The sequence below is a fragment of the Budorcas taxicolor genome, chromosome 25 (genome assembly GCF_023091745.1).
Source record: "Budorcas taxicolor isolate Tak-1 chromosome 25, Takin1.1, whole genome shotgun sequence".
NCBI lineage: Eukaryota > Metazoa > Chordata > Mammalia > Artiodactyla > Bovidae > Budorcas > Budorcas taxicolor.
Genome location: NC_068934.1, coordinates 45,228,173 through 45,242,244, shown reverse-complemented (window position 1 = coordinate 45,242,244; position 14,072 = coordinate 45,228,173). Strand labels below are relative to the sequence as shown.

Sequence of the window (14,072 nt, the reverse complement as noted above, 5' to 3'; positions counted from 1 at the left end):
CCACTCTTATCCCCCTGCCCTCTCCCTGTGCTCAGCCAGGGGACCCTCCCTAGCTGCAGAAGCTCAGAGCGGAGAGAAAACTCATTTTACAGATAGGGAGACTGAGGCTTAGAGACGCCAAGCAGCTTATCGACAGTCTTGCTGCCTGGTTAGGACCTGGGTGTCTCCCAACCCGGAGTATTCACAACGCCCTCTCTTATTCTGAAAGAGTTTCCTACCACCCCCGCCACTCCCGAAGCTGCTCCCAAATGGCACAAGCCCCTGGGTTCCGAAAGGGACGTTAACCCTTTGCTGTCCGGAGCGATCCTTGGCTTCGGGGCCGCGATGAATTTGGAAGAGGGGGCAGAAAAGGAATGATCTTGAGCTCGGCCCAGACGCTCCCTGTCCCCCGAGGATGACACATGGTGACCCCAAAACCCGGTCGCCGCGCCTCACCTGCAGCAGCTGCTCCGAACGCACACTCACTTCCTGCTTCCGGCTCCCCCATTCATTGGGGCTCCGCCAACTCCGCCTCCACCAGCCAATTGCCGAGCTTCGGGGCCCAGACGGGCATCGCCTCAAGCCAATAGGAGCTCTGAGCCGGCAAACCGGCTCCCCGCCCCCAGGCGCTACAGGATGGCGAGCGGAATGGCCCCTGCGGCCTTGGCCTTTTGTCCGCAGGCGGTACACGCGCGGGGGTCAGAAACCTCCATGTTCCGCCTGGCCCAGGCCTAGTCCGAACAGACGGCGCAGAGACGGTACCCCAAACCAGGCGGGGCAGCGTGGCTGTTACGAACGGAGCACCGGCGACAACCCCCACACAGTCCTGACCCCCGCTCTCCTTTGGAGTTTGATTTCTGAGTCCCCCGACTTCGGTTTTGGGTATAGGAACCCAGGACCATGGATAGTGACGAGCCTGCAAAGCCCTCCGTTTAGGGAGTGGAGGCCACAGTCGAGCGGGCTCCAGCCTGGGCTGAGATGGTCCCACCGTGCGGGTCGGGGCGGGGCAGGCGGGGGGTGTGGAGAAACGCAAGGGCTGCCTTGTACCCTCTCGGATTCGCCATGGGCCTGGCTAGGACAGCAGTTAAATTTTTATCTTCGCGTCTCAGTTTCTTCTGAACAAGGGGTGAGGGGCCTGGCAGTTTCGGGGTTCTTGCCAGGTGCCGGATGGATGAGAAAGCCGACCGCAACCCCAAAAGGCTGCCCAGGGCAGAGCCGAGCCTGCATGTCTGGAGAAACTCACAAGAGGATGGGATGGGTCAGGGAATGGCACGTGGAAGCGCCTAGCACTTGGCCTGGGCCAAGTGGGGGAACATTCTGAGGGTCCCAAATCAGAAATGGAGCAGAGCCAGGCCATCTGAGGTTGAGGCGGGCCTCCACTTCCTGGTAGCTGTGTGTCCTTCGATGAGTCTCTTTACCTCTGTGAGTCTTGACTTCCTCAGTCAGAAAACCCGGCTAAAAATCCCGGTCTTTACTGGAGGGAAGTTGTAAACTTGAGGGAAGTGTTGACAGTGTTGACGCCCCCTAGTGCTGTGCAGAGAAGTGTGGAGGAGAGGGTCTACCCTGAAATCCACACACCCTCCTTGCCAGTTTTTGCCACACCTGTGTCTAGACCCAGAGCAGCGGTTGTCCACCACCCACACCAGTTTCTCATTCACAGAAGATGCCCAAGGCCCTGTTTGGCACAACAGTGCTGTTGGCACTGATGGTGATTATCATGAGAGGGAGGAACTCAATAAATTAGTCTATGTCCCTAGAAAATCCCCCCTCTTCTTCCCTGTGCCCCAATTTTTATTGTCTTTAAAACAGGTGTAAAGTCTTCCCTGACACTCGGGAGAGGTTGACATGTACACGGATAAAGGAGGAAGTGCCGTCCATCGCCACCAGTGGGCAGCTCAGTCCAAGGAAAGATCCCAGTACTCCTGGGAAACCCCCAGCCAAGCTGCATTTTCATCAGGACAGCTAATAAGAGCACTTCCTGAAGTTCTATGCTAACAGCTTGACATGGAGGATCTCATTTAATTCCTACAAAAAACCTGAGTTAGGATATAATTTAATCTAGAGTACATATGGGGAAACGGAGGCTGATGGATTCACTGACTTCCCTAAGGCCACCCAGGAAGTCCTCTGGTGTCCCTGAACTGGGGTCCAGCCCTCCACCACATTGTCCCCTCCACCTGCTCCAACATATGCGTGTGCTCACATGCACACACACACACACAGAATTACATGCAACAGTCCACTCACTGAAGTCATAGCCACCCCTAGCCTTGGCTCTTTGCCATGGGGATAAAGAAGGGGTAGGTGAGGAAGTAGTATTAAGTACATCGTATGCTAGGTGCCCTTCATACATTCACAACCACCTGGTAATGGAAGTACAGTTATTTCATTTAACAGTTAAAGAGACTGAGGCTCCAAGAGTTAGAAAGGGGCAGAGCCGTCTGACCCCCTCCACCAACACTCTGATTTCTCCCTCTTATGGCACCTGTGCCTTTTGCTTGTCTCTCCTTCTAGAGTCTGAGATTCCCTGATAGAAATGGCATGCAAGTGTTCCCCTGTCTGGTTCCCAACAGAGTGAGAACAGAGAGCTGGGAAGAGTTGGATTCCTACTGCTGTGTGTGTGTTTAGGAGTTGGAATGCTCCCATATTCACCCCAGTGTGTGTGTGTGTGTGTGTGTGTGTGTGTGTGTAGGAGTTGCAATGCTCCAATGTTCACCCCAGCATCCTTATTGGGGCTCCCCCGCTGTGGCGGTGTGAAGCAAGAATCTGATCTCATCCTCATCTCACCACCAGCAAATGCCCTCTGTCCTCTCAACAGCCCCAGGTCTGATATCTGTGGCTTCAACCAGCTGTGTGGAAGGGGGCAGTTCCCCCTCCTTGGAATATCTAAGGCTCTGCCTTCTATTAGGGATGATGTCCAGGTCGAGTTGGTACTCAGAGGCTCTTTTTCAGAATTTTGTATTTCCAGAACCTCCATCTCCCTAATCTTTCCAGCTTTCTTGTCCCAGGAAAGGTCTGGGGCAACCCTGTAGCACCTCAAGTTTGCCTGGGCTCTCAGGAGGAGGTGACACTTAGCCAGGATGAATAGGGATCCAGTTCAGATTTGGTCTCCATGGCAACAAAGGCCCACCAGACGCCAGCCCAACATTCCCACCCTTCATTCGTTTCTGCTCCCTCCATACCCAGCTCATTGGTCATCAACGGTTTTCCCTGCCACACCTTGGCCCATGCTGTTCCCCTTACCTGGGCTGCCCTCCCAACTCCTCCCACCCCATCCAAGGAGAGCTGCCCAGTGGCACAGAGGAGAGGGCAGGCTCTGAGGCCAGGCAGGAAGCTGTGGATTAGAATCTGACTTGACCACTTTCTAAACTGTGTGACTTGAACCATGTTCTTTAATCTCCCTGAAAACAGAAATGGTAACACATCCTTAACATCTCTGTTAACATCCTTCCCTAGGTTACTGTGAGGATTAAATAAAACCTCTGAGCAGCAGAGCCTGGTGACTGGGGAGTGCTCAATGAACGTAGTTATTATTACCATTAGCGCAGTGTGGGGCACGCAGTGGGCATTCGATTGATAGTAGCCCTTGTGTCACAGTCAACGCTCTGGACCACGAGTCCTCTCCCTCTCCTCGACCCCTGACTGTCCAGAAATGAGGATCCAAACCTCCATCCAGCATCTTCCCTGTCAGCACGGCCCCAGCCTCTGTCCCAGCCTCTTTCTGCCCCCTGCAGCCCATGCTTCAGCCACTGTGAACCCCTCACCCAGTTCCCTGCATACTTACCCTGAGCCTGTCCTGAGCCCCCTTTCTGCCTAGAGCACCCCCTTTCCTGTAGGGATTCCCAGCAGGCCACCAAGGCAGAGCCCTTAGCCCCTCCAGTGAAGCCTGTCTCACTTCTCACTTTTCTAGCCACCCGTGAGACCAGCTTCGCAACTCCTGATGACTCTGATCCTAGCACACAGGAAGCCATGCTGTCGTTCAGTAATTGGTCTGTCGTTCAGTTACTGGGGAGGGAACCAGGCAGGGAACCAGGTCTGTGTCCCCAGATAACACTTGGCAAGGAGTCCAGTCCCCAGTGGGTATCCGCAGATGTCGGTCCCAGCCTGCCGCCCACCCAGCACTCACTCGGGGGCTGGAGGCACTGCACGCATGCGGGACACGCGGATTCGTGAAGGCAGCTGAGCAGCAGGTTTATAGGGGAACCCAGGGCAGCAGCGGTGGGGTGGATTATCTAGAACTGGGTTGGCAGGCTCAGGGCACAGCCAGCCTAAGCTGGGGGTCAGGGACTCATGGTCCCTTCATTCCCCCAGGGGCACAGTGTAGGCGGCATGATGGGGGATGCCCCTAGAATGGCTGGGGCAATAGGGCTGGGCCTCCCTCCAAAGCCCAGGACAGAGCTGGTGCTGAGAGCCTCATCATTCTGTCCTGGGTGGGGGTCCAGGGACCCCGTCTGGAGCCCAAGTTAGGAGGGGAAGGGCACCGCCCACCCAAAGTGTCCATCTGGCGTGGCGATGAGCCAGCAGGTAGTCTCACATGCAGAGCTCCCTGGAGGTGGGGGACCCAGGTGGGCAGGCAGGCGCGGCAGCAAGGGGCCCCGGGGAGCCTAGTCCAGCGGCCCCTGGAAAATGAGGCGGACACAGCCATGCTCGCCGGTGAGCCAGGCCCCACAAAAGGGGCAGGCAGCGTGGAACGCGTGGGTGCCATGGGGCAGTGGCGTCTGAGCCCAGTAGCGGGCAGTCTTCTCAGAGCAGACGTGGCCGCAGGGTGCAAAGGCGTGGCTGGGCGGCCCAGGGTCCAGGCAGAGGCCGGCCTCCTGGCCGAGCCACAGGGGCACGTAGGGCCCCACGAGGCGGCAGAGGGGACACTCGCGCTCCTGGGGGCCCCGCTCTCGCCGGCAGCCCCAGCCGTGGTAGCCGTGGACATGGCCGCAGCGGACGTACACCCAGGGCTGCTGCTTGTCGGGTGCCGTGCGGCCGCGCGCCGGGCTGGGGAAGGCCAGGGTGCTGAGGCCCACCGGACACTGGGGCCGCGCCGCGTTCGCCTCCTGCCGCTGGGCCTCCAGCTGCTTCAGCGTGGGCGCCCGCAGCAGCCCGGCCGGCGTGCGCCACAGCAGCGTGGCCCCGCACAGGTCGATGAGGGAGCCGTCCTGCAACACGTTGGACTCGTTTTCCACCTGCAGGGGCAGCAGAGGGGGCCCTTCGTGCCCAAGGGGCTCCTGAAACCCCAGCCATCCGGCCGCCATCACCCCAGTCACGCCACCCATCCATTCCCCTGAACCTCCCTGGAAGGAGCACCCTGGACCCCCGTGGGGCTAGCTGGGGCAGAGGGGGTGGGCTGGGGCAGAGGAGGGGAATGGCTGGGGCAGAGGACCAGAGGAGGCTAAGAAGCCCCACGGGCCAGCAGGAAAAGTGGTCCTGGGGAAGCACCATCCCCCAAAAGCCAAAACCCCCAAAACTAGCAGGGACTTTCAGTGGTTAGGGCTCTGCACTTCCACTGCTGCGGGCATAGGTTCAATCCCTGATTCTTCTAAGTCTTCTAAGATTTGATCTTATCTTGCAAGCCAGGCAGCAAGGCCAGAAAAAAATAATCCCAGGCAGGCACCATGCCTTACTCTCATTGGAACCTGCGCCTTGGTCATTTCATCTGTCAAATCAGAAAGCCTGGACTCTGGACTGGGTCTTCCCTCGTGGGCCAGTGGTTAAGACTCTGTGCTTCCCCTGAAGGGTGTTCGAGCCCTGATCGGGGAACCAAGATCCCACATGCCACATACTGGCCAAAAACAAGGCCTGGACCAAAATGGAAGTTTTCTAAAACATTTTCTCAAGCTCATCTTCCCTGATGGCAGAGGCCAGAATCTCCTGTGTCCAAAACACCAGGGACTTAGCCCAAAGCCTAAGGGCTGAGGTTAAAAGCAAGGACTCTAGCGCTAGATAGTCTGGGCATGAATTCTGGCCTCAGTGTTTACTAACTCTGTGTCTCTGCTCAAGGAACTTATCCTCTCCGTGTCTTAATTTCCTTGTCCTCAAGATGGGTTTTACTTCCCTGTGTAGCAAGTGGGTCTCATGAATCAGTGCGAGAACTTGGAACAGTGCCTGGGACCTAGTAGGTGCTCAGTAGCGGGTACCAGTGAGAGGCTCACAAACCTAATTTTACAAAATAACGTTTCCCCAGATCTCCCAGTGGAACTGAGGCCCTGGGAAGATAAGCCATGCTTTTCCTCGAGGCTCGGCATCTCTTTGCCCCATGTGCTCACACCTAGGAAAACGTCTATGTGGCCCCTTTGAGGATCGTGGCCATGTGACGTTGGGCAAGCCCCATCTCTCTCTAGGACTCTCCCAGCTCCCAACATTAGGTTCCCCATCACCTGTGTTAGCACTACTCTAAGGCCCTTTCCTGCTAGGAAAGAATAAAGCTAAACTTGCCTGAACGTGACAGACACATTAAAAACCACCAACACTTGAGGCTATAAACTGCTCACTAACAGGCCAAGTGTCACCCTCATAAGAGACTGTGAGTTTCAGCTGCTGACATCCTCAGAAGCGTGTGGAGCGGTACCAGGTTCTGTGTGTGCTGCTTCACATCACCCCGTGGGCTTCTGGCAGTATGTGGGCCACATCTGGAGATGCTGGTCTGGTCCCCTCTGTGGGGCAAACGGCGTGTGCCCCCACATGGAGCCTGTTGGGGTCTGCCCCGTGCAGCAGGACTGGAGATCACCTCCTGGCATGGGCAGGGGGCAGGGCAGATCGGGAGGGCCCTGGGAAGGACGAGGGGATGGGGAGGAGGGTGGACAGGCCACCTACCAGCTTCCCCCGCTGCTGTGCCGAGCGGCTGTCCCTCAGAGTATACACATTCCCACAGACCGAGATCTCCCGCCAGACACCCGGGGCTGAGTCCTCAGAGAAGCCGCCTGCTGGGTGCATCACCAGGACCCCGTTGGTGGTTAAGCCGTCCATCAGCCCGTCGGGGGTCCGCCATTTGGCTGCCCGCTCCTGGGACCACACGTGGGATCAGATCACATCCCTGAGTTGCCCCCAGCAGGCCTCGAGCCAGGAGTGCTGCCCCTCTACCCTGGAGCCCAGAGGTGGCCCAGAGAGGACTGGAATTGGCACTGTATGACCTTGGGCATCACTTGACCTCTCTGAGCCTCACTTTGCTCATCTGTTAAGTGGGGGTGCTGATCCCCGCATAGGTTGTGGTTATGATTACTGCAGGCTGGTCCATCACCCCTGGAGACTGCCCCTCCCCAGCCTACCCCGGGGCTCACTCTCAGATGCAGCACTGGTCCCCGCCTGGGGGTGCTCACTCACTCCAAGGAAGATGTTGCTGGAGGCATCAAAGCCAGCGGCGTAGATGCGGGCAGTATAGGGTGGCCGGCGGTCACAGAGGATGCGGCAGGCATAGCGGGAGATGGTGCTCTGGGCAGAGGGGCCCTCGGCAGCCCCTCCCCCGGGGGACGTGTCTGTCACCACGAAGTCAATCATGTTCTCCGTGGAGCGGCCGATCTGTGAGGGAGGGGAGGGCAAGCACAGGAATGGTGTGTGCAGAGGTCAGCGCCAAGGGCTTCCCACCCCATGGCTCCCGGAAGCTGTTCTGTGGGCAGGGTGACCAAACGACAGGGAGATAACGCCACCCCAGTTCCCTAGGTGTCCACATCCAATCACTGGTGTTTGGGTTTCTCTTTCTCTGTCTCCCCCACAGTTCTGGGAACCGCCCCACTCAATTAAAAAACTAGCTGATCTGCAGGACTTCCCTGGTGGTCCAGTGGCTAAGTGGTCCAGTCCTCCGCGCTCCCCAGTGCAAGAGGCCTGGGTTTGATCCCTGGTCAGGGAATTTGATCCCTCACGCTGCAACTAAGACCCGGCACATCCAAATAAATAATTTAAAAAAAAACTAGTTGATTTCCAGATACAGTGAAAGGGTAACTGAGTCTGGAAAGGCTCAAATAGTAGTAGAAGATACTGAATTTGGAGTAAGTATTTACTATATATCATGTTAAGCAGTTCGTGTACAGATCTTAGTTAACCTTCCCAATGATGCCATGTGGTGGGACTGTAATGAGCCCTACTTTACAGATGAGGAAACCAAGGCCCAGAGAGGTTAAGGGACTCTTGCCCAAAGTCGTCCAGCTACTAACTGACAGAACTGGGAGCAGAGGCCAAGCAGTAGGACTCTCACACCACACTCTCAACCCCTAAACTGTACATCTCCCACAGCCTGGGAGTCCAGGCTTGGGTGTGAATCTTGATCCAGCCACTGACTTGCTGTGTGAGTGGCAAGTCAACAGCCCTCCCTTCTGCTTCCTCGTCTGAAGAGTGGTCCGCTGCACTGAGGACTCCAAGCACCTGCCCCCCGGCCTTCGGTCCGCCAGCCTTCCCCCTGGACACCTGCAGAGCTGAGCATCCAGGCCGGGCGGCCCAGCGGCCGGGAGGCTCGTGGAGGCCCCTGAGCCTACCTGGAACATATCTGTGTCACTGTCATGAGTGTACTCGACTATGACCGAGTGGCTCCGGGACAGTGTGTAGGAGATGCTGTGCTGGCCACGGTTGCTCAGTGCCTGGGGACAGAAAGGAGAAGTCATTTCCCTGGGGATGGAGCCAGGAGAAGCGTGAGCTTCTGTGACAGAAGCTGGAGCCTGACATCCAGCAGCCACTCCCAGGGAAGGGGCGGTTCCACCGCTTACAGAGGGGAACTCTGCAGCCAGCCCTTTACACGGGTTATCTTATTTGATCCCCGTGTGCACGGTCATCACTCAGTCATGTCTGACTCTTCTCGACCCCCTGAACCGTAGACCACCAGGCTCCTCTGTCCATGGGATTTCCCAGGCAAGAATACTGGAGTAGGTTGCCATTTCCTTCTCCAGGGGATCTTCCCAACCCAGGGATCGAACCTGCCTCTTCTGTGTCTCCTGCATTGCTGGCAGATTCTTTACCACCAAGCCGTTGGAAAAGCCCCTATTTATCCCTACAGCTTCCCAAAGGAGGCATGGTTATCATTCCCATTTTACTGTTGAAGGAAATGCATCTCAGAGAAGAGAAGAAAGGGGTCGGATGTCAAATGACTGGAAACAGAAGAGCCTAAATTATAATCCCAAACCTCTGAAGCCAAAGGCTTTGCCTTTGTCATTGTCACATCCTCTCCTGGAGCCTTGGCCGCCTCCAATGATTGACCACTCCTCCCCAAGGGATGGGGTCTAGTGGTTCAGGGAATACTTGGCAAGCTACGACGTAACTGTGAGGAGTCTTGCACCAGCCCCATGCTCTGGTTCCCCAGGGTCGTGAGGGAAGACACGTGGGTTCCCTTGCTCTGGCGGGGCCGTGGGCAGGTAGGACTGGGAAGACTGCACCCGGGTCTGCTAGGACAAGCTGCTTGCCTTGGAGACGAGCGGCGTTGAGATGTGGTGAATGACATCTGGCTTCACTCCATTGGCGTGTGGCCGGCGACTCAGTGCCAGGCGGCTTCGGCGGCGGCCCTTGTCCCCACTTGCCAGACACCCATTGTAGCTGTGGATGAGGGGGTTAAGAAGAAAAGGTTGCAGGCAGAGAGCAACAGCAGGTGAGCCCCTGAGAGACTAGGAGGAATCACCAACTTCTGGGCAGATCCTGCCTTAATAAACAAGCCCTAGAACTACCAGCTAGAAGACCCTACTCTATCAAATTGGTGCCTTGGAGAAGTGAGGCGGGGCGGGGGTGGTGGTCAGATCTTCAAAAGGGTTTTCATTCAATTAACCAGTGTTTTCTGGACTCCTGGACCATGCCTGGTCAGGCACTAGGTGCTGGGGTGGTACAGGGGACATACCACAGGTCAGTCCTGTGCCCTAAGTTGTTTGAGGAACCTGGATGCCACCTGCCCTGACCCAGGCACAAGCCAAGTGTGTCCCAGGCCTAGAGACAGGAGAAAGGAATTCTGACCCCAGGAGCAGGTTTCAAAGAGAGGGGACACCTATACCAGGCCTTGAAGAACTAGAAAAGAGTCACCTTTAGCAAACTGTCATTTATTAGATCACAAGTACTACTGGAAACCAGAAAGGAAGAAAGAAAAATAGACCCCAAAAGCCACTATCTCTACATATCCATTCACATCAAATTTCTTCCTTTCCAGCCTTGTCCAGATTGTAGAAGGCAAAGATTGGGTGAGTCATAACCTTGATCGCTGCCACAAACTGGAGACTCCTGTGTTCCTGGTACTTCACATTATTAATTACCTAATGGAATCTGTGTAATGTCCTGCCAGGCAAGTATCTTTCCATCTTTCTTCTCATTTTATGAATGAGGCAAATTGAGGCTCAGGGAGGTAAAATGACTTGCCTGAGATCCCAGGCTAGGAAGTGGGAAAAGTCTAGCTTTGACCTCTCATCTGTCTGACTCCAGGTTCTTTTGCAGAAGATTCTCAGTAAGGAGGGCTTACCCTGAGCAAAGGCCCTGTGGCAGGCAGGGTTTGAGTGATGACTTGGATGGGAGAGTGCAGTCGGGGAAAATGAACTTGGTGGGAGGGCCCTGAACACCAGGAAGGGCATTCTGAACTTTATTCCATAAGCACTGGGGAGCCACAGCAGGTTTGGCAGCAGGAAGTGAAAAGGATGAATAGCTGCCAAATACCGCCAAGGACCACTTGAATCAGAATCTTCTCTGGACCCACAGAGGGAGATTCTGATTCTGTAGGTTTGGGATGAGCTTGTCAGTGGGTAATTTTCAATGTGCTCTCCGGGTGGCTCTGATGTCCAGCTGGCGTGGGGCTTCACTGCTCCGTGGAGAACAGATGGCTCTCAAGAGGGCCTGTCGCCTTAGGTCTGAGCTTTCCCTCATCAGTGGCCTCATTCCCAGCTGTGATTCCAGCTCTTCCTTTGGGACATGAAGCAGTTGCTTTCTTTGGGGGTGAGGGTAGGGAGGGGGAGCGGGCAGTGCCACGTGACTTGTGCGATCTTAGTTCTCCAATGAGGGATCAAACCCTGGGCCCTCGGCAGTGAAATCGTGGAGTCCTAACCACTGGACCGCCAGGGACTTCCCAAGTGGTTGCTTTTCTAATGCAAGTACCCCTGAGAGGGGCATCACTTTTGTGGTTGTAAGCTCTTCCCACATATGGGAGGTAGGGCAGTTCAGGACACGGGCTGAGGGTTCAGATGGACCTGACTTAAATCCGGGCTCTTCTGCTTGTCAGATAACCTCTGTGCATGCTGTCACTTCAGTCATGTTTGACTCCGTGTGACCCTGTAGACTGCAGCTTGCCAGGCGCCTCTGTCCCTGGGATTCTCCAGGCAAGAATACTGGAGTGGGTTGCCATGCCCTCCTCCAGGGGATCTTCCCAACCCAGGGATTGAACTCTCATCTCTTATGTCTCCTGCATTGGCAGGCGGGTTCTTTACCACCAGTGCCTCCCGGGAAGCCCTCTAACCTCTGTAAAATGGGGCTAATTTTTTCAGGATCTACCTCACAGGTTCATTATGACAGCTAAATGAGATAAAGCATTTTAAGATGCTTGACACAGTTTGGCATATATTTAATAAGCCCTTGATAAATGTTATTTATGATTATTATTACTAAAAAATAAAAATAAAAGCACATGGCATGTACATGTCACCAAACAGGAACCATTATTATTTTAAAATAGTCATCACAGTGATAATATAGTTCAGGTCAGAGAGAGAGGCCAAAAGGAAGTACAGAAGGGAGGAAGGAGAGGGATCTGTGCGTGGGGCAAGCATCCTGGTCAGGCGAAGACCGGGAACGGATAAGGTCTACTCAGCTACCAGCTCACGTTGCTTCCTCTCTCTTGGCCTCACTTTCCTCATCTGTAGCAAGAGGGTCAGCTGTCGCTTAGTGAAAGTGCACTAAACCTAGAGTAAGAAAGACCTGGGTCCAAATCCCAGCCCTGCCACTTACCAGCTGTGTGCCCTTGGGCCAGCCACTTCCCCTCTCTGAGCCTCAGTTTCCTCACCTCCTTCCTCACAGCATCTTTGTGAAGATTGAAATGAAATAATGTCCATGCAAGGGCTTGGCACAGGCCTGCCTCCCAGAACACTTGGTGTGGGCCAGGCACTGTGCTATATGCTTTACAGAAATCACCTCAGTCGTTCCTTTCAACAACCCTCAGGTATTATTATCATCATCTCTATTGGTAAGTGGGGGAAATGGAGGCGCAGGGAAGTTAAGCAACTTACAGAGGCAGGATTTGAACCAAGCACTTTTGCTGGAGAACCAGAGTTCATCTCAGACTACACACATGAGGAATTTTATAAAAGGCAGCTGGTGCTTTCTTCTGTTCAGAAACAGGTGGGCAGGGTTGTCTCCATAATTTATGAAAAATGGGAAGATAAAATACCAATTGTGAATTGAAGTGGGCTTGGTCAACTTTGTCTCTCAGCTGGGAAGGTGAGGAGGGACGAACAGCAGAAGGCTGTAAATGGAGAGAGCTGAGACCCTTGGTCTGGCTGTCCTGTGGGGTGCCTGGTGCCCCGCCCCCTTGGACCAGGGAGGCTCACCCCAGAACGATGAGTTCGCCATACTTGATGGGCTCCTCCCCTGGCTGTGCATCTTCACCGGGAGAAGAGAGCACGCAAGAGCCCTGGTTCCCCGGGTGCTGGAGGTCTGAGGTTCGGGGAGACCCCACTTCAGGGTTTCCTTCCAGCACCATTCTGGGCAGAGTGGGAGAAGAGAAAAAGAGCTTTGCAGCCTCCCACCCCAACCCCCCTCAATGCCAGCTCCAGCCTGCTGTGGGCCACCAAGGCTAAGACCAGAGTGACCTTTCACCCAGTCTGTTGCTATGGCAACCACTTCACCTCTGCCTCCCCTAAACTGTCAGCGTTGCTGGGATACCAGGGAAGGGAGATGGATGGGGTGGAACCAAGAGGGAGGAGCTGCCCAATCAGAGGGTCAGAATATTTGGCAGAGCCAGAGGGATGGCTCAACTTGGGGTGGCCAGAAGCTTCTTTTTGGCAGGACCTCTGTCTGGGATGTGGTTGGAAGGAAAGCACCCCAGGAGTTGGGGGCCCCTACTGCTCATCTCACATTCAGTTCCTGGGTTTGGCTCTCAGCCCCAGGACCTCTGAGGAACCCTTCTGTCAGGTTTTTGGAATCTACCTATCCATCTTAATCTTTCTGCCCCTTTGCTGGTCTAGGCCTCTATCTGTCTGTCTGTTTTCTCAATGACTCTCTGTCCCCGCCGCTGTCCTTTTCGCCACCTCTCTATCCACCCTCCTCCCCACCTCCGCCTGTCTGGCCACCTCTACCTCTCCATTCACCTGCCTCAGTCTCCCCATCTTGCCCTCACCCTGCGAACAGGGCTCTGGACCCCTCCCGGGTGCGCCCCTCTCCCTCCCTCAGGTGTCAGTCTGCAGTCCCCGGGCCGCTCAGGTCTCTGGAGGCCTGTGGGGGCGGCGCTCCCCCCTCCCGCTTGGGCTGCAGCAGAGCCCGTCTCCGCAGGAAGCCTGTTTGGAAAACATCCCCGCGCAGGAGGGACTGCGCCGGGGCAGGCCGGCACCCCGCGCCCGGGGCGGGCACAATGACAGCCCAGCGACATACGCAGACACAACCGGCGGCCCCTCCACACAAACACGCGCGCGCGCGCACACAGTCCTGCACAACCGGAGCCCCGCGAACGGTGCCCGGACGGGTGCAGAGCCCACCCTAGACTCGCGACAGCAGGCGCGATCGCGCAAACAGCCACAGGCGCCAGCCCTTGGACCGAGTACCCCCCGCCACCCTGACACTCAAACACGCCCCCAGCGTCTGTTGGGGCCCGCCCGGCGAAGCCCCCGCCCCCTCCGCCTCGGCCGGCTCACCTGGCCGCGCTCTGGCCCCCGCTTGGCGCTGCTCCCTCTGCTCCTCGCCCCTGCTCGGCCCAGGGGCCGCTGCGGCGGGATGGGCCCGGCCGGCGGCGGCTCCGCGCTGCCTTGTCACGGGGACACCCGGGGCCGGGGAGGGGTACGAGCGCAAACAGTCACGCTCCGCCCCCTGTCCCTATGCCCCGCCCCACGGAAGCCCCGCCCCTCGAGGCTCCTCCTCTTGCGGCGAAGCTCTGCCCCAGTCGGCGGAGCCCCGCCCTTTCTCAGGAGACCACGCCCCTTATCGAGCCACGCCCCCACTCTGCTTTAGGAACG

At 56.3% G+C, this 14,072-nt stretch overlaps 2 protein-coding genes across 4 annotated transcripts in view; both read right to left on the bottom strand.

The window, feature by feature from the left end:
* The window catches only part of DPP3 (dipeptidyl peptidase 3), a 32,762-nt gene extending 32,275 nt beyond the window's left edge, over positions 1 to 487 (bottom strand). Inside the window, exon 1 of one of the 3 annotated variants that reach the window (XM_052661821.1) lies at positions 436 to 487. In XM_052661821.1, the coding sequence (XP_052517781.1) occupies positions 436 to 487 (52 nt within the window). Of the gene's footprint in view, positions 1 to 285; positions 401 to 435 lie in introns of those variants that run through there. The other 2 variants (XM_052661822.1, XM_052661823.1) reach the window with 2 other exon arrangements.
* Positions 488 to 4,145: 3,658 nt separating this feature from the next.
* On the bottom strand, positions 4,146 to 13,867 carry PELI3 (pellino E3 ubiquitin protein ligase family member 3). The gene is made up of 7 exons (XM_052661886.1): positions 13,755 to 13,867; positions 12,456 to 12,608; positions 9,351 to 9,480; positions 8,433 to 8,534; positions 7,288 to 7,482; positions 6,781 to 6,969; positions 4,146 to 5,153 (listed from the first exon to the last, which is right to left on the bottom strand). The coding sequence occupies exons 2-7, from the start codon at positions 12,605 to 12,607 to the stop codon at positions 4,584 to 4,586; spliced, it is 1,338 nt and encodes a 445-aa protein (XP_052517846.1). The 5' UTR covers position 12,608; positions 13,755 to 13,867; the 3' UTR covers positions 4,146 to 4,583.
* Between the last annotated feature and the right edge of the window lie 205 nt (positions 13,868 to 14,072).